Source organism: Corylus avellana, chromosome ca4, assembly GCF_901000735.1.
Source record: "Corylus avellana chromosome ca4, CavTom2PMs-1.0".
In the NCBI taxonomy this organism is placed as follows: domain Eukaryota; kingdom Viridiplantae; phylum Streptophyta; class Magnoliopsida; order Fagales; family Betulaceae; genus Corylus; species Corylus avellana.
Window position 1 is genome coordinate 30,814,531 of NC_081544.1, and position 19,858 is coordinate 30,834,388.

The 19,858-nt window shown below is 36.1% G+C and overlaps 2 protein-coding genes across 4 annotated transcripts; both read left to right on the top strand.

Moving 5' to 3' along the window:
• Positions 1–4,827: 4,827 nt before the first annotated feature.
• Positions 4,828–10,203, top strand: LOC132177662 (transcription factor bHLH49). 2 transcript variants are annotated; one of them, XM_059590082.1, is made up of 11 exons: positions 4,828–5,035; positions 5,139–5,262; positions 5,671–5,741; positions 5,872–6,942; positions 7,025–7,255; positions 7,352–7,417; positions 7,520–7,588; positions 8,117–8,188; positions 8,271–8,465; positions 9,479–9,566; positions 9,652–10,203. In XM_059590082.1, the coding sequence occupies exons 4-11, from the start codon at positions 6,019–6,021 to the stop codon at positions 9,687–9,689; spliced, it is 1,683 nt and encodes a 560-aa protein (XP_059446065.1). In that variant the 5' UTR covers positions 4,828–5,035; positions 5,139–5,262; positions 5,671–5,741; positions 5,872–6,018; the 3' UTR covers positions 9,690–10,203. The 2 variants fall into 2 exon arrangements, with proteins under 2 accessions (XP_059446065.1, XP_059446066.1); XM_059590083.1 differs by having other exon boundaries at positions 5,144–5,741.
• Positions 10,204–11,575: 1,372 nt separating this feature from the next.
• On the top strand, positions 11,576–19,858 carry LOC132177752 (WPP domain-interacting tail-anchored protein 2). Of its 2 annotated transcripts, none has more exons than XM_059590195.1 (5): positions 11,576–11,931; positions 12,567–13,192; positions 13,304–14,439; positions 14,862–15,008; positions 19,460–19,858. In XM_059590195.1, exons 2-5 carry the CDS (start codon positions 12,652–12,654, stop codon positions 19,700–19,702), a joined length of 2,067 nt encoding a protein of 688 aa, XP_059446178.1. In that variant the 5' UTR covers positions 11,576–11,931; positions 12,567–12,651; the 3' UTR covers positions 19,703–19,858. The 2 variants fall into 2 exon arrangements, with proteins under 2 accessions (XP_059446178.1, XP_059446179.1); XM_059590196.1 differs by having other exon boundaries at positions 14,862–15,012; positions 19,460–19,551.

Consider the following 19,858-nt stretch of genomic DNA (forward strand, 5'->3'; position numbering starts at 1 on the left):
GGATGAATTAAGGATCACGCCACGACATCAGTCTTGGCGTATGAAATGTGGATACTTATTCAATATATAGCACTTCTTATCACATGATAAAGGCAAGCGTTTTTTCAAATAAATAATATTATAAATAAGTTGAAGCAAATTAAACTCATCGAAATTTGAGACACCATTTGACTTAAGAATTTTATTCAACTCAACCAATTAAGCGTGCATATGTTTTTATTCAGCTCAATTTGTATAAAATTCCCGTTCATAAAATATATATATACAAGGGTTAAATTTACTTTACCCCATGAAGTTTCAGAGGTTTTTCAATTCGAACTCCCATGTTTAAAAATTGGCAATGTACCCTTATAATGTTTCCAAAAATTTTAATTCAGACCCCCAGTTACTAATTTTCATCTAATTTGACAGAAATCTATGAAATTACGTAATTACCCTCAATGCTCATATAGATATTTTGGGAGTGGTACAGTATTCAAACAAGGCACAAAGAGTTGGAGTATAACAGCCTCCATTGTATGAAAATTTCCCAATTAAGGTCCACTTTTGCAAGATGCATGCATATTCTTCCATTGAGAAAAGGTGGGTTTTAATGGAATTAGGGTTTGAGAAAAGTGAGCCGAAGGGTCCAAAAAAAGTTGGAAAATATTAATCATTCAAAAACCAACAACTAATGCAGAGCAATAATGTTTGCATGAAATTCATAAAACTTTAAGGATATTCATCATGACCTTTTCCTTTGTAGACCCAACTGACATTCTTCCTCTCTACTCTTCAAGATCTTTGCATCCCCCAGGTTTTTTTTTTTCTTTTTCTTTTCTTGTAGCTCATCTTTGCATATATCTCAAGCAAAAGTTATAACTTAATTAACGTATGCAAACAAATCACAATAAATTAACTTGAAATGATCAAGTCAAACCTATCAGCTGTGAAGTTCAAGCCACCATAATATATACTATAAGCCTCTTTCTTACCCTTAAAATAAATACACTTGATTGAGCATCTAATTAAATCTCATTTCTGCACGACTTGGGCAGGACATAGATCCATTAGCTATTATCATCGATACATTAATATTCTCAAGAGTGATTCGATAGTCCATATGATACTTTTCCACAATAGTTGTAGTGTATATATATATATTATTTGATTAAAGGAGAGAGGGAGAGAGAGTAATAATCAGTGATAGGGTTAGGTAGGATAAAGAAATAGAAAGCTCAGGTTAAGAGATCTCGAATCCCCAACCCCTACCCCATGTTGTTTTGGAGGGGATTTGAATGCTTGGATTTAGCTTTCCGAAAAGGAGAGCCATGCCAACCATGAACCAACTCTCATCTCTAATATCATATATATTTTATAATATTGTACTTTTTTTTTTTTATCGTGTTACATATAGGTCTCCGAAAGGACACAGCATGAGACGTGGCGAAACCCCATTTGCCAAGTTCTTGGCTTTCCAATAACTTATCTGGAGAAAATGATTCCAAGGAATCTGATTACGATCCCCCTTTTCTTCAACAGAGACAGAGTGGTAGGTTTTTGTATTCATATTGCCTTCTCCTCCTGACTCTATATATATATATATATATATATATATATATATCCCCCACAGAATTTTGTTCGAGGTTTGTTATACAATGTACACTAATAAATAATTCTTTATATTATAGAATATATAGGAGGATACTTGAATCAATCTTTAATTTTCTTCTTTTGCCATGCCTTGTAAAACCAACCCAGCAAGCACAAATACACTTTTACTTCCTACATGACCCATTTTCTATACCTCAGGCAACACATGTTAAAATTCCGTGCAGTCCATTCATTTTAACTAAAATAAATGGTCCAAATCTTATCAACAATGTCAAAATGTGAAAAAAAAAAAAGGAAAAGAAAACAAGAAGTTAGAGTTTCTTATGGGGTGGCCGAACCATCTGAGACCGACTGTTTGGGCGTAATTAAACCATTTCCTTGACTAAATGGGTGGTTCGACCATCCCATCAAACCCACTTTTTTTTTTGACATTTTGGTATTGTTGGCAAGGTGTGGACCGTTCGGTTTAAATAAACAGTCAATAAAAAATGTAGTGCACCTGTACAATACTTAGCCCTATGCATTGAATGGGATCCGAATCCTAGGGCATGTTTGGTAAAAGTTTTAAAAACCTTTTTAACTTTTCAAACGTAGAAAACTCTTTTCAAATACTAATTAACAAAACGAATATTCAATTGTGGGCAATAAAAAAAATAGTTAAGGTAATGATACAACGAACTGAAAGGCCAAGAGATGGCCGTTAGAAAGATATGGCAGCCCTACGGTGGCTGCTAAACACATATGGCGACTAGTGGTCGCCGCTAGTGATGCCATATCAACACCACATTGGTGGCTCAGTGGTGACATCATCATAGAGCAACACTTCATTTTTCAAAAAACAAAAATCATTTATTTTGTAAAATACTTCTCAATTTTTTGTCCTTCAAAAACACTTTTCCAAATTTTACCAACCAAATTTCAGCCCCACCCAACACTTTTTTTTTTTAAAAAAAAAAGCTCCCACTAAATCAATTCTCATATTATACCTTTTTTAAAATCCAAAACCCCAAATACTCTTCAAAGTTTACCACATCAGCCCCAAATTTTGTAAGCAAGTGCAGAGAGAGATTTCATTATTTCAATGCTTGGGTCTTTGTGATTCCAAGTCCCAATGCCAAGTAATAATGACATCAAAGAAAGAGAAAAAGGGACATCACTCCAATAATTTTGCTTTTGGGATAGCAGCAAATCTCAAGCAGATTGTTTCTTATTTGGATAAGCCAGTCTTATAAAATCACTCTTACATTTATTGTCTGAGCAATAGAAATCTAATTTTTTTTTACCAATTACATAAGTTCACATATGTGTGCTATCTTTTATTTTTCATTATATCTATATGTTTTGTTTATATATATATATATATATATATATATGTGTGTGTGCTATCTTTTATTTTTCATTATATCTATATGTTTTGTTTATATATATATATATATATATATATATATATATATATAAGCCTTAACACTACTATGTTTTTTTTCTAAGCAGTAAGCCTCAACACTGCATGAAAAATGGAAGAGCTAAAAGATGGTTGGTCAAACTTAGAATGACAGAAGCCTTGAATTTGGGAAAAAGGAAAATAGACATATTTTTGTGAAATAAAGACTTAATTTTTAATGTCTCTCCAAACTAAAAAGTACATCAATGTCTCTTAAAATTATTGAAAATTTTTTCAATATATCCCCAAATGATAAAAATATATTTAATAATTTATTTTTAAAAAAAATAAAAATTAAAAAAGAGGCTGGAAGATGGGATAGTTGAGCCAATGGAGGTGGCTTGGCTACCCTCTCTTCCAGCCTCCCTTCTTCTTCTTCTTCTTCATTTTTTTTTTTTAAGATTTTAGTTAGTTTTATTTTTATTTTTTTAAATTTCTAAAAGTATTTTTGTCTTATTAAGAAAATTTTAAAATTATTTTTGTTTTTTTGCTGGACAAAAGGGATACATTAAAAAATTTTGATAGGTTTTTTTTGGGAGGGGGAGGTGGACATTGATGCAATCTTAAGTTTGAAGAACATTGCAAATTGTGTATTAGTTTAAGAAAAGTATGCGTACCTTTTTATAAAAAAAAAAAACTCAAATAGTCTAGATTTCACCTTTTATTAAAACTTTTCATATCACCCCTTAAAGTTTGCATTGTTGTCAAATATTTTTTATGTTCATTTTCCGTTAACTTTTTAACAATGATGAGTGATACTTCGCCATCGGGTTACGTCATGTCGTTTAGACCATCAAATCAACTAATTCACATCAAACACACACCACACTAGATGCGTCGCATTAGTTCAAAACTTAAAATTAAACAAGTCAACCATAACTTAAAATAAAAAGGTATAAATGCATTTTTTGTCCATATGGTTTGGAGTTTTGACAAATAACTTCACGAGTTTTTAAAAGTTATCAATTACTCTCTAGAGTAATAAAAAAAGAACAAATTAGTTCTTATCGTTAGAAAAGTTAACAGAATTCATTAACGTGTCATATCAACACAAATCAAATTGCCCAGAAGGGGTGGTCAAACCACCCCCATGGGCCTATGGCTACTGGGGGTGCTTCAACTGCCCCTCACTTTTATTTTATCTTATTTGATTTATTTTGTCATTTGAGGGTGGCCGAACAACCCTTATGATCGTGGTTCGCCTGCCCCCAAATATGTTCAAAAGGGGTGGCCGAATCACCCTCAAAGTCATGGGAGTGGTTCGACTCTCTCTATTTTGCACATTAACGAATTTTGTCAATTTTTCTAACTGTATGGATGAATTTGACTTTTTTGCTTATCACAAAAAAGTGATTAATCATTTTTTAAATTTAATGGAGCTATTTGTTAAAACTCCAAATCACATGAATAAAAATGCATTTATCCTAAAAAAAAAAAAAAGAAGTGGTGGGAAGGGTTAGAGGCTAATTTTTTCAATAATTTAGCGGCTAGATGCTCCATAATCTATTCCAGCAGCACACAATCAGATAAGACGGTTAAGTTATCACAATCAGCTACATTAGATCTCCCCCTCAAATAATGCACAGTTGCACACTAGTTGACATTATATATATATCTCTCTAGAGAGAGAGAGAGAGAGAGAGAGAGAGTACATCTGTACATGATGAAGGTGTGTGAATATGAGTAAAGATTGTGGTTTTGATTTCTTGACCAAACAAACCCTATTAAAGATTATAGATGTTAATAAGCTCTTCAACCAAGAACAAAGGCAGTAAGATAAAAAAAAAAAAAAAAAAAAAAAATGGAGATTAAAAACACTGAAAAAGAAAAGATAAAAAGATAGAAAGTAGGTTAAATAAAGAAATAAAAGATGGTACAGAAATTTATCGAGAACAATAAACAATCAAAGTGCGGAAGAAAGCTTGGGGAGGTCTTTCTAATATTTTACACTGGCAGTGGCGGTGGTTAATCATCAAGAGCTCTCTTTTTTATGCAAGCGTGGTATAAATGCAGGGTCTTTCCCATTTTCCTTCTCTTTAACTCCTTCATCTCCTTAATTTCTCTAGATTTTGCCTTTTGTGTTTCTCTCTCTTGGATGTGACAGTACAGCAGGGTTCTGAGCTAAAAAGACGGAGAGAGTTGAACAAAAGGCCCAAATTCAATAAAAGTTGGGAGTGGAAAGCTCGAATGGAGAGCGGACTACTAAAAGTACACATAATCTGAAATGGGTATCTTTCTCCTGCCACTTTTAGCTGTGTTCGCTCTTTCTCTGAGGGCTGTTTCTGCTGCTCTGACTAGGGTTTGAATGGGTATTTATTATGCTGAAATCGATGTTCTTTGTGTAATTGACTGCTTCCATGGTCTTTTCCCAGCTCTCCTTTGAACTGTCCTTTTTAATTCCTGTCTTGGTTGGGCTTCCTTTGTGTAATTTGGTACTTCCAAGTTCAGTGGTAGCTTTGGAAACGGTAGCTTTTAAAGTTGCCTGATCTTTGGTACTTTGTTTCAGTGTTTTTGCGTTTTTGAGCTCAAAATTTGATGTGGGTCTTTCTTGTTTACTGCTGCTGAGCTGTTTTTCTTCGTGTTAATTCCACATGGTTGCCTGATATTCTCGTCTTTTGGGTGGAAATGCATCGTAGGGGACCGGATTCGATACTATTGAGCTTTTTAGGAATATCTTAAGACCAATGTGTGAAGCTTCTTATATATTGTAAGTTTCGAATTACATGGTTCCGATTGAAGCCTGTTTGTATAGTTATTAGTGAACATATGTTTGGAAATTGACAAGTTCTTCATTTTGTTTGTCTCTGCTTTTGGTTCTTGATCCTTGGTTCATCTAGTATCTGGGCTACTAGCTTTTTATTGAGGGTGGTCAATTTCTGAAGTTTTTGTTAGATTCTCCAAAGATTGTTTGCCGGTTGTTTGAAAATAATTCTAAGAGAAAGGTATTTACCACTGGCTGCTTTTGGCATTCTTGTCGAGGAGAGATGGACATGGGTGGCAAGGATAAATTTGAGCTAGAAAACAGGAATGAGAATCCTATGAACTATGTACCTAGTATGTCAGATTGGCGATTTGGCAGTGCCAATCTCGCAAATAGATCTACCGGTTTGGCTCCCATGGGAAATCTGATGGCTGTTAGCAAAGGAGACCTAATTGGATCTTCCCCTTGTTCATCTACTTCAATGGTGGACTCATTTGGCCAAATCCTTTGGGACCATAACTCCAATTCGGAAAACTTGGGATTTTATGACATTGCCGTCCAGAACAACGCAAGCATTTCAGAAAGGATAGGAAAGGCAAAAGCTAGTCCGGCCTCTTTAAGAAGTATTGATACATCATTTGATATGGGTTGGAATCCAACAAGTTCAATGTTGAAAGGGGGTATTTTCTTGCCGAATGCAGCTGCCATGCTCCCACAGAGCTTATCTCAATTCCCAGCAGATTCTGCGTTCATTGAGCGTGCTGCTAGGTTCTCATGCTTCAACGGTGGTAATTTTAGCGGTATGATGAGCCCTTATGGGATTCCTGAATCAACGGGTCTTTATTCTAGGGGCGGGGGGCTCATGCAGGGGACGCAAGAGGCTTTTGTTGGCAATGGGTTGAAATCAGTTTCTGGTGGGCAGTCTCAAAAGAATGAGCAGAGTGGGGGTGACGCTTCCAAAGATGTTCCTTTGTCTATTGAGCATGGGGATACTGAAGGGAGCCTAGTAAAGGATGAGAGAAAAAGTGAGAGCCTTTTGAGATCTCATGATGAAGCAAAACAAGGCATTGGTCAGTCTGGTAATGATTCTGATGAAGCTGAGTTTAGCGGTGCTGGTGATCAAGATGAGCCATCGGTGTTGGAGGGTACAGGTGGGGAACCTTTTGCAAAGAGACTTGACTCAAAGAAAAGGAAAAGAAGTGGGCCGGTAAATCATGCTTCTGAATTTTTCTTCTATTATCACAAACGATTATATTTTTTCCCCTCACGATGTTGAACTTTTGTGCTAGGATACTAAACTTGATCTAGCCAATGGTGCTCCACAACAATATGGTGAATCTGCAAAGGATGACGCTGAAATTCAACAAAAGGGAGACCAAAACCCAACTTCAACTACTAGCAAGAGCTCTGGTAAACATGGTAAACAGGGTTCTCAACCTTCAGATCCACCAAAAGAAGAATATATTCATGTCAGAGCTCGAAGGGGCCAGGCAACAAATAGCCATAGTCTTGCAGAAAGAGTAAGATATGATTATTTTTTTTTTTTTTTATCTTTTAATAAAAACCAATTTTTTTGCTATAGCATTTGGGTTGGAATAAAATGAATCTGATTATAGGTAAGAAGAGAAAAGATCAGTGAAAGGATGAAGTTTCTTCAAGACCTTGTACCTGGTTGCAATAAGGTTAGCTAACTTGGCTTGTTGAAATCAATAGGTGAAATAGCATAATTACTTCAGAATTGAGTGGAAGCTGTTCAAATTATGAGAACTGATTTGTTTTTGCAGGTCACTGGTAAAGCGGTGATGCTGGACGAAATCATTAACTATGTACAATCACTGCAACGACAGGTTGAGGTATGAGAGTAACAATTCTTTTTCGTTTCTTAGGTAGTGACTCTTGGTTTATCTAGTGTTACTGACTGGCCTTTCCTGTATCTGGGGTTTCTTGAATTAGGATCCTCTGATTCTTCTCCATTTCATTTGAACTGGATAATATCCAGTTAGTTATATTGGAGGGGTGTTTTTGCCCCTCACCCCTCCAATATAACTAACTGGATATTATCCAGTTCAAATGAACTGGAGAGGATCTTGTTCCGGGTTTCTGGGCACATCAACTCAAAATTTCGCAAGAAGTTTGGTAGAGATACATGAACTACATAATATTGGGTCACTTTGAATGATTAAACATGGCAGCAGCTTATAATATCAGTGCCATGAGGTCTTGCTTTTGAGATAAAGACTGAAAATAGAAGAACTTTACACTAATTAACCTATCTAACGAACCCTTTTCATTAAATTATTGCTTCACGTGTATATTAGAAAGATGTGTGTTTCAATGAGTCCTTGGTTCTTATATTTTAACGCTTGCTCCCTTTTTTGCAGTTTTTGTCAATGAAACTTGCTACTGTGAATCCACGGCTAGATTTTAATATCGAAGGGCTCCTGGGAAAAAATGTAAATACACAAATATTTCAATATAATGAGAACTCTTATGTGTACTGCTGGTTTACCATGACACATTCTACAATTCATGCAGATCCTTCAGACAAGAGCAGGGTCTGCACAAGGATTTTCACCGGATATGTCTGTGGCTTGTCCTCTACTACTTCCATCTCAACAAAGACTTATTCAAGCTGGTCTTCCTGGCATGGGAAGCTCATCTGATTTGCTTCGAAGAACCAATGACACACAGCTGTCACCCATGGCTGGAGCATTCAAGGATCCTACACAGGTATCTTTTGATCCATAGCTAGTTTTTCATTTGTGGAAGTTGGACTTATTACTTATAATTTTTTTAAAAAAGGGATCTGGATGGCCTCCGTGGGTGGAGGCCATTGGATTGGTGGTTGCTAGATCTATTTGGCAGCCACTGCGATGGCCACCACCAGATCTGCATGGTCAGCCGGCCTTGTAATGACCGTTGATGACAACTCTGATCCACGTGGTGACCATTGCGGTGGCCGCTGATTTGTTTGGTGGTCTCCACCCTTCACAGATGAGTTTGTAGTGATCTAGGCAAAATGCTAGCTATATTTACGCTATCACTCTAAAATGATTAGTCAAGTTATAATTGGAGTTCTCTCCAAAATGCCTTAATAATCTACCAACTTTATGTGGGTTATTCATCTTCTCAGTGCGGGATTGGGGTATTACATGGTCGCCAACTATAGAGGCTAGCCTCCAACATGTCTCCAGCAGACTTCTTTTTTTTTTTTTTTTTTGGCTTTATTGTTTATCTGGTTTTATTTTTCAAAACAGTTCACAGCTTCTTGCTTTTCGGAAACACTTCTCAGTTTACCAAACAAATTTCCTTGTGTGGACCCTACAAACAACATTTTTTCTAATGTGGCCCTCACTGTGAACACTTCTTAATTTTCACTTTTCTATCAAAACTCAAGAACCCAAAACACTCTTCAAAAACTTTTCAAAAACTTTATCTAACAAGCTCTAGTTTCTCATCATCTGTTTTGATTCTAATATAGCTCATATTTAGTGTTATTTTTTTTATCTTATATTATATTGCACAAATGGAATAGTCGAACCCTATGTTGGGCATATTCTGTTTAATAAGTTGGTTTCTGTCGGCTAGGCCAAACATTTATGTTTTCTTGACATTCATTTGCAATATTGCTAAAGTCCTGTACACTTGAGGATGTATTGACATTATTCTTTCCACTCGGGCTTCATTGAGTCTCTCCCATGCGTCAAGATCAACATTTTCTTTTGATATGCATGACTATACAGCTACCTAATGTCTGGGAGGATGAGCTCCACAATGTTGTCCAGATGAGCTATGGAACCAGTACTCCCCTCAATAGCCAAGATGCAGATGGTATAATTTTTTTTTTATCCTTTTTGCATAAATCCTCTCCTATGGTATACCCCGTACTGTTCTCAAGTTTATTCTGTATTTGCAGGCTCTTTGCCACACAGCCATATGAAAGTTGAACCTTGATTACTGTTTTTGGATTTAAGCCATAGTACCATGACGGCCTCAAGGAAATAACAAAGCTCACGAGGTTTCATCTTCCATTATTAAAGATTTAACATCAACATATTTGCTTCAAGTTCTTTGTGTTTAAGTGAGATGCTACTAGCCTGGTGTAGAAAGTTTGAAGGGCCCCTCTTTTCGGATTCTCAGAGATATGATCAACCACAGCTGTTACTCTTCTGAAGTGTTAAATAGCATACAATATCCACAAGTGAGAATCCTATATTCACAATAGTAGGTTTGGTTCCCGACTTTAAGGATGTTTTTGGATCAGGGATGTAACAGGCTAAGAGGGATGCTCATAGTCATATATAGGCTTTTCATATGGTTATGAAATTGGCTGGGTGCATTTTGTTAGAAAGATTGCGAGGGAAAAACATAGTAATGTTTTCTCCAGTTTAGTTAGAGGCTGTTTGTTTTAATCATGTACTAACAGATGTAATTTTGTTTTTCCCTTCTAATTCCATTCTTTCACCGACTCCGTGGTAGTTTTGGGGTAAACAAAACATCCCATTTCTGTGATGATCACGGGAGTAATATTGAAGCCTTCTGCTAACTTATAGCACCCTCTAATATTTGGTCTCATGCAACTGAAAATGGAAGCAAATCAGTATTGCAGATACATATGGAAGCTCTCCCCCAGTATTACAAGACCATCATCAACATGCAGGTTTTGGGTTTGGTTTCAACTCTGGCAGTCTACAGTCTCCATCAATCAATTGTTAGACCAGAAGAAAAACCAGTAAAAATTATTGGGAACGTTGAGAAGTAGTAAAAACAGAGTTTTTCTTCAAAGAACTCTGTCATCAAAACAGAGCAAATTTCTCATCCCTCTGGCTTTGAGAGTATACCTTCAAACCACTGAATTATTCTAAATTCGATTCGATGATAATCTTAAAAATGATGTCAACTTTAAAGAATAAAATGAAGATATCGGTCTTGCGTATTGCATTACCCACCTCCAAACCTTTCCATTTTTCAATCTAATTTGTTTGCTTGGATTTGAAGCCGAGTGGTGGACCGAGTGGCTGACTGGACTGAGTTGACTCAGTTTCTAGCGACGGTTTGAAGTGCTTTCTTTCAAAATGCATTTGGGCTTGGACTGGTGGCTCAACTTCATTTGGAATTTCTTTTAACAGCTATTTGGGCTTTTCTTCGGATTGACGTATGAGTTCATGAATTGGCTTGGGTCTGATTGTTGCTTAAATCTTTTTGGACCTATGAAAAATGGACCCGTCTTTCTTTATTTCACATACACACACAAAGAGAAAATTAGAAAGAGAAATGCTATATTTACTATTTTTTTTATTATTATATTTTTTTAACACGTTTGCACAATAGGAAAGATGGAGATTCGAACTAGTGATATTTATTTCATTAAGGATGGTCTTAACCGATTGAGATACCTCTTGAGAACTTGAAGTCGGTTCAAAAGTAGACACATTTCTAGTTAAAAGCAACTACTTTAATTTATTTTGCAAATGTTTGCTTTTTTCAAGGATTTATTATGCTTCACGCTTCATCCTTTTCATTGTCTGATGAGACTGAGAGAGAGCTTTTTCCACACCTAACCTTTTGGAGAAAAAGAATGAGACCCACAAACATAGTAATTTTCTAAACAATTATAATTATAGAAACATGAAGTTTAAATTATAGATATGCCCATATCTATTTATTTTTTAATTACACAAATTTAGTGGTAAATTTGTAAAATAAACAAACTTTTGGTGTACTTTACCAATTTTCTTTTTCTAAGATTTTTTTTTAAAAAAAAAAAAAAAAAATCTGACAAATTCTGTTGCTTTCCTCAACAACTGGCGTCGTGCGCTTGTGTCTATGAGAGCCAAAAATGCAAAGAGAAGCGGACACATTTTGTACACTCAGCTTCATAGCTAGGCTGTCGTACTCTTCAATGTTTTGCTAGCCAGCCTCCATGATTGAATTCCACGTCGTAGGAGTGGCTAACGTGCACTCTCATCCAACGGTATCCAATATCGACGTTGACTCATCTGCACCTACTGCCTCGCGTAGACTTTTCCAAACTCACATACCATGGAACTTCAAAGGCTCTCAAAGATTGCGCTTTCGGATTAACGGTAATTTGGAAACAAGTGGTAGTTAAGAATTTGCTTTTTCCATTCTCTCTCAACACCCAATTTTTCTGCTGAGGAGCAAAGAAGGCCAGGCGGTAAAGATTTTCCCGCAGGTACTTTTTTTCTCATCGACCCATGAAAGAATTATCCCGGGGCATTCTGTGTGTATGATTTTAGTTCAAATCGTAGTTGCATTACCGTAATTTTGTTTTCTGTGTTTGTGTGGAGCGTTCAAATCGGTTTCAGATTCTCATTTTCAGTAAGGACAGCTTAGTTCGGAAACTTCGATGTGATTTTGTGAAAATAATTCATGGATTAATGGCTTTTTATCTGGGTGCTACGCTAATTCTTTTTGATGATCACATTTGATAAGGAAACATTTTTACAAGCCGAGTTTTTTTTTTTTTTTTTTATAGAAGTCATGTGGAGGAGAGATTTGGTTCTCATCCATAGAAGTAGAACTTAGTAAGCCTAGTGTAATTTTAAAACGGGTCAGTTTTCTAGGCATATTCTTCAAGTATTGTGCAAAACCAGTCTTTGCTTTTGAATAGTTAGTAATCATAGTGCCGTTGATGAATAACAGTGATTCCACTTTCTTTTTGCCCTTCATTGATGCTACACAGTAAATATCTTGTTTCTTGTTTAGTTGTTTTACTGTAGTCTGACTATAGTTGGGTATATTGTTTGTAGTACTAATAGGATGAAGTATATACTAACATTCTGCATTCGTCTGCATTAATTTTGCTAGGCCTTGCCTTTCTCCTCATCTTCCCTTCTCCTTAGTTTATTTGTCCTTTAGCCAGCTTGGTCGAACCAAGGACTGAGCAGTGGAAATGGATGACCAAGCTGTTGGTGACATGTATGCTGGGAGTGGGACTCCGGAGTCTGACCAACTTTACTATCATGAGGGAATCTCATCTAATGAAAATGGCGTGCAAGAGTTACAGAGGTCAATGAAAACTCTAAAAAAAGTAGACTTGGACTTGGCATATTCTTCTGAGAAGTTGGTAAATTTGCATATACTTTTGATGTACCTACTGGCTCGGGAAAATGATCTTCAAACGATGTCTTTGGACAATGGCCATATCTCGACAGACTCTATCGAGAAGGTATTGGTATCTGATCTCTTATCTGGCATTTTAGATGCTGAGGTAAGAGAGCTGGGCGGTTTCATGGACACTCTCCAGGCCGAAATTGTTGATGTCCGTCATAAAGAATCTTCGTGGAGACACCTGAGAGGACTATTAACTAAGATGGAAGAGAAATTGCATGATTCTGAAGAATCTTTAAAGCAGTCTCAAGTGCAGATTTTGGAGGTGCAGATGCAGTTAGCCAAGTTTCAGAGAAGCATCTTAGCTTTCAAATGTGAGAATGGTAAGTTAATAGCCTCGGTCTAGTTAGATGGTTGCCCCATATAATGAAGATGCATTTTTTATTTTTTATTTTTTTTATTTTGTTACCTCTTTGAGACATGCATTTTGACAGGGAAATATGACAAGGCCTTGGAATTTTCAGAAAACAGTCGACTGTCGAACATAAATTCAAAATCAAATATGCAGATGGCCAAACAACAAAGACATTTGCTACGGATGCTGGAAAAGTCACTCGCAAGGGAGCTAGATCTTGAGAAGAAGTTAGCAGAATCAAGACAAAATGAAGATGACCTAAAAGTAAAGTTACACTATACGGAACAAGTATCATTTCGGATGGAGGAAGCAGCAGAAGTAGTTTGGGGAAGGTTTTTAGAGGCAGAAAATGGTGCTGAGGTGCTCATGAACATTTCAAAGGAATTGGTTGGTCAACTCCATCTTGTTAAATTTAATCTAAATGGTTCAATTCAACGAGAAAGTGAGACAAAAACTAAACTTCAAGAATGTATTGAAGAGCTGAAAGAAAAAGATATTGATCTGGAGAAGCTTGAAAGCAGCAATGCAGAACATATTGCCCAAAGCTCTGAGGCATTCACTTTGAGAGAAAAAGTAAACTTGCTTGAGGAAATACTGAAAGAATCTCAGATCCATCTGAATGAAGCAAATGCCTGCAATGAAGCAAGTCAAGAACAACTTACTGAAATGGAAAACGTAATTGAGTCATTGAAAGAAAGCATATATGTAGCAGAAAGTAGGGTTGAAAGTGCAGAAGCCAAGGCTACTCAGTTAACGGAGACAAACTTGGAGCTTACCGAAGAGCTGAATTTTCATAAAGGAAGTGCTAGTAATACCGATAAAAAGGTAGGTGTACTTGAGAACCAGTTGAGGGAATTAGAGATCCAATTACAGCATGCGAAGGCATCCTCTGAAGCAAGTCAAGAGCAGCAGAACATGCTATATTCCGCAATTTGGGATATGGAAACTCTGATTGAAGATCTAAAATCCAAGGTTTCAAAAGCTGAAAGTAAGCTTGATACTGCAGAGGAGCAATGTGTTCTGCTATCTGAAACTAACTCAGAACTTAACAACGAATTAAGTTTCCTAAAGGCTAGAATAGAATTCTTGGAGATGTCGCTGGATCAAGTTAACAATGCAAAATTAGAAAGTGCAAAAGAAATTAATGTCAGGACCAAGTTTATTTTGGATATGGCAATGCAACTAGCCATTGAGAGGGAGCGGATCCAGAATCAGGTATGGACTTTCTTGTACAACCATTTCATAGTTTTTCTTTCTGCCTTCACAGCACTTAAAATGATTACATTTGCTGAAGGTGCCTTTGCATATCCCATGGATATTGAATTTTTCTGTTGTCTCTTGTCTATAACTAATTGGAGCTGCTAAAGGAAGTGGTAGCCCTCATTGCAAATGATAGTAGAAAATCCTAATGGCCACGTGTAAGAGGATAATAAACCTTATCAATATGATGGCTTACATATGGTCTCCTGGTTGTATTATGATGGTGAATCCGTAAATTCAGATGATGTATATAACTGTAGATGTTCCACTTCTCATGGGAAAACCATGGACTTCTGAATGCTTCTTCATAATCTTATGTAGTTAAATTTATCTTTCATATAGATTAATTTTGATCAATTATGATATGTTATATGCAGCTAAATACTTTAACAAAGGAGAACAAAATTCTGGTGGAAAATTTACATAATCCTAAGATTATGTACAACAACGTAGGTGGTGACAGCAAAGAGTTTCTGTTTTCCAAGAATGATCAGATCAATGCTAAGTTGGATAAAAGTCTCCAGGCAGGTATTCATTGGATCTTTCTTAATTTCTATGCTAACTTGCCTTGCATGTCTTTCTTGAAGAGAAAGAAGGGTGGAAATGGTCTTCATGGATTATAACTGGCCATCGGGTTAGGCCAGGAACATACAAATAGGGCTTTAATTTAGGTGCATAAGACTATTTAGCACTTGAATCATGTTTAAATTACCAGTTGTCACACAAGTTGAAGCTTATAGGAAGAGGTAAATTTAATAACTCAATCATTATTTTAACGCTCCCCCTCACGTGGGGGCTTAAACTCCCTTTTAATAGGTGAAGCTCAACATGTGAAATATTTAATTTAAATGGGAGTGAATTGACAGAGTCAAGGTTCGATCCCAGGACCTTTGGCTTTGATACCATGTTAAATTACCACTTGTCCTAAAAGGTTAAAATGATAGGAAGAGGTAAATTTAATCACTTAATTACTTTAACACTCCTCCTCACATGTGAGCTCAAACTCTCTTTTAATGAGGCCCAACACGTGGAATATTTCATTTAAATAGGGTGAATTGACGGAGTCAAGGTTCGATCTCAAAACCTTTGACTTTGATACCATGTTAAATTACCACTTGTCCCACAAGTTTAAGCTTATAGGAAGAGGTAAATTTAGGGGTTGTTTGGTAAACATCATTCCACCCCTAGATATTATTCATATTTTGGTGGAAAAAAAATTGAAAGTAATGATTGGTATGAAAAGTGAAAAAGTGGTATTGAAAAGTGAGAAAGTTTTGTTTTGTAGTATTTTTTTTTTTTAATTTGAATAGTAGTAAAAAGTAAATGATGTGATATAAAAAGTGAGAATGCTTTGATGTTAATTTTTTTGAAAAAAGATGTGAATAGTATTTGGGGGTGGGAGGGTGTTTGTTAAACACCCTCTTAATAACTTAATTATGACTTCAACAAATTACAAAGGTTTTGTAAGTATAAAATGTTGTCATTTAATTCTTCTATAGTGGATAAGTTTACTGGGTTTAATTGCCACGAAATGGTTTTACTTTTGAAGAATTCTTCAAAAGGTTTCAACTCCATCATGAAAATTATTGTGTTTGATGTTTTTACAGCTTAATTTTGGTGATATATTATGTGGCCGTGAAATTTTAATTAGTTGTTATTATTGGAAAACACCTACTTACCCCCTTCTAGGTGTTATTTATGGTAATTGGGCGAATTTCAATTAGTATCAAAGCCTAACTCTGTTTAGATTAAGTTCCTGAGTGAGATCCTTGACCCCAATTGTCAATGGATAAGTCCCAATCCCTTGGTACTCTTCCCTATTTTGATGGAACAATTATGCTTATTAGAAGGTACACATGAAAGCGTTCTTGAAAGCCTGAGATGTGTTTGGGCCTCTTTGGAAAAGGCCAACTACTGCCATTGACGCATGGTCTAAGGAGAATCAAATGAGTGTAATTAGAATAGCAAGGGATTGAATACTATATTCATGGTTGTTTCACTTGAAGAGTTCAAACAAACATCTATGTGTGAAAGCCAAGAAGGCATGAGACATTCTTGAAGTCACTCATGAAGGTATCAAAATTGTTAAAAATTCTAAACTTTTCCTGCTGCCATCTAAAATTTGAAGAAATAAGAATGAAAGAGGATGAAACTTTTGATGAGTTCTATGCCAAATTAACTGAAATTGTGAATTCTAGCTTCAACCTAGGGGAGAAGATACCTGAATCTAGAATTGTTAGAAAAATCATGAGGTCTTTGCCCACTGTTTAGACCTAAGATCACTACTATTGAAGAAAGCAAAGAATTTGACACTATTAACGTTGAGGAGCTAGTGATTTCTCTTCGAACCTATGAGCTCTCATTGCCTCAACCCAAGAAGAACAAGTCTATTGCCTTAAAAACTATGCCGGAAAAGGCTGATGACTCCTCTGATGACGGTTCATTGAATGATGAGGACTTGGCATTGTTTCCTAAAAGATTCAAGAAACTTTTCAGACCTAGGAAAGGAAACACAAAGAACAAGTCTTCTAAGAGTGCTGAGAAATCCAAAGGTGATTCCTATGGAACCTCCCAAGGAAAAAAGGACAAGGGTAAAAAAGATAAGAACTCTCAATGCATTCAGTGCCATGAGTGTTCAAGTTTTGGTCATATTCAGGCTGAAGTCCAAGGGTAAGGCCATGAATGTTGCCCTTAGTGATGAATCCGATTTTAGGACTCAATGATGCCCCTGATGAGAGTGGGAATTACTTGGCCTTTACTGCCTCCATTGGGAGCAGTCATGAGTCCAGTGTGTACATCACACCTGACTTAGGTGAGTCATCTCAGGGTGATTCTGATGATGAGGATGACCTGCAAGTTGCTTATAATAAGCTTTTCTAGAATGCAATAAACTGAAAAAATTGAACAAAGACTTTTAAAAAGCTTGATGAAGTTGAATTTGAAAAAGATAAGTTGCTTGCAAAGTTGGATGATACTCTTGTTGTTGATAAACTGAAAGTCTGAAACGTGAAATTGCCATGCTTAGTGAATAAAACAGGTCACTTGAGAATGAGATTAAGGAATCTGAAGATCACCTTAAATTTTTTTCTAGTGATAAGCTTGAAAAAATGTTAAATATTCAAAAACATAATTCTCATAAATCTGGCTCGGGCTTTGTTAATTCCTGTTCATCTTTGCCTTCTACTTCACATGCAAATTTTGTTTCTAAAGGCAAGACCATGCTTGTAAAGCTGTGAAAATCGAGGAGGCCAAGGCTGAGGTGGCTAGTCTGGGTAAGGGAAAAAATGTTTGCTTGAATGATGTTGTGAAGTCCAATTCTAGACATCCTCCTAAGAAACAACCTACGCCTAGGTTTGTTCTAACTTGTCACCATTGTGGGATTGTTGATCACACTAGACCAAATTGCTTTCAACTTAGATCTCGGATACGTTTGTTGGATTTGGCTATGCCGGAGTGGTTTTACTTTTGATTGGTTATTCCAAAGGTTTCCACTTCACAAACAAAATTGTTGTGCTTGATGTTTTTATAGCTTTACTTAATTTTGGTGATATATTGTGTTGCTGTGAAATATTAATTGGTTGTTATAATTGGAAAACACCTATTCACCACCATCTATGTGTTATTTGGGGTTATTGAGCGAATTTCAATTGGTGAGACTGAACTCTATATAATAAACCCTTTGAAGACACAACAACATACATTATACCAAGGTGTTTGAATTTTTTTTTCACCTGTTGATCCGTTGAGGGTTCTTACACCATTGATGTCTCTTCTTTGTATTCATAAAAAAAGTAAAAGTACTCATCTTTGTGCATTAGCAAACATATTGGTATACCCACAAGCAGTTCATGATTACTTCTTATTCAATGATAGAGGGAGGGAAGGGGTGGTGTGGGGGCACTGTGGCGAGCGTAACTTGCATTGAAAGCCACACCAAACAATCAATAAGCTTAATTTTTGGTCATTTCTGGTATGAAATGCATGTCTGATTCTGTGTGTGTGTGTGTGTGTGCGTGTATTGCAGTTTAAGCTTGATGGATACCCCTAGTTTAGTCAAAACATAGAATGATAAAATTTTAGGGCACTATGAACCAAAGAGAATACGGTCTCCAGTCTCTTATTGCATTATTGTTGATGGCTAAACCTTGGTGCTTGTGTAGTTCCCCCTTCCACACTCTCTTGTCTGTTCATTTTAAGCAAATTCTTATCTCTTGTTTTAACACTATACATTCTCAAATTGGTCACCTGTTGCTGGCTTCTTTGACTTGGAAAACGTTTTTTGCCAGTAAAGAAGCATTATTGTTACAATGTGCATGAAATTATTGGAAGAGGTGACATGGCTGGAGTTCAAATGAAGCAGAACAAATGATTCATAAGTCCTAGTTTTGCTTGTCCGTATGATGATTATTGTTTTCTTTTTAACCTCGTCTTCCTTATGTGGTTCTAGTAGTGGAAAATTGAATTCATAGTTTTGGGTATATCTCTAAAATTGTTGACAAAATCAATCCTCTCACCGTGCTTTTGTTCATTCATTGGATTGATGGGTCCTTTGTGGCTTTTTGCAGCCAACAGGTTGCAACAGTGATACACCTTAGGTCAAGTGAAAAACATTTAGGTGAATGGTTAACTATCAAATATTTTATTAAAGTCAATAAGTTATCCACATTTATGTGCTTAACATTGGTGTTAACTTCTTTATATTCTTAAGATTCATGAAGAAATTAAACGTTCTTATGCTGATCAGAGTAACTGGAAATTCTTAATGAGTTATTCAGGGACCTTGATTTATTTCCCAGTCGCATTCTTCCTGAGGGATTCTATTTGAGAAGTGGCATTTAGTTCCTTTCAAAATCAAAGGAGTTCTTAAGAGTTAGATGGAAAGTTTCTGAGTTTGACATTTCATGCACCTTGACAATCTATTTGGTAATTGAGGATTGCTGTTCTAAAAAATCTCTCCCGCTTTTTCTGAATTCAGGTGGATAAACCATCAGAAGAGGCACCTATCTGTGAGAGTGAAGTGAATTCTTCCATTTCTGCCAATAAGGCTGATGGCATGGTTTCAAAGTTTGAGGCTTCGGAAATGGCAAAGGCCAGGCGCTCTAACCGAATTTGTGTTATTCTGGCCGTATTTGTCTTGCTATTTTCATTGTCAGCGAAATATTTGTTCAACCAGAATTTCTTCTCTAATTTTGGTGCTCAACATTCTTCATCGCCTTGACACCTGAAGTGTTTGCAGTCCAAGTGCACATATTGTATCCTGTAAATCGTTTTTTTTTTTTTTTTTTTTTTTTTTTTTTGAGTTTCTTGATTTCTGTATAATATATCATTGTACTTTTCCCCTGATTTTATATCTAGTGGAATGTTTATTCTTTGT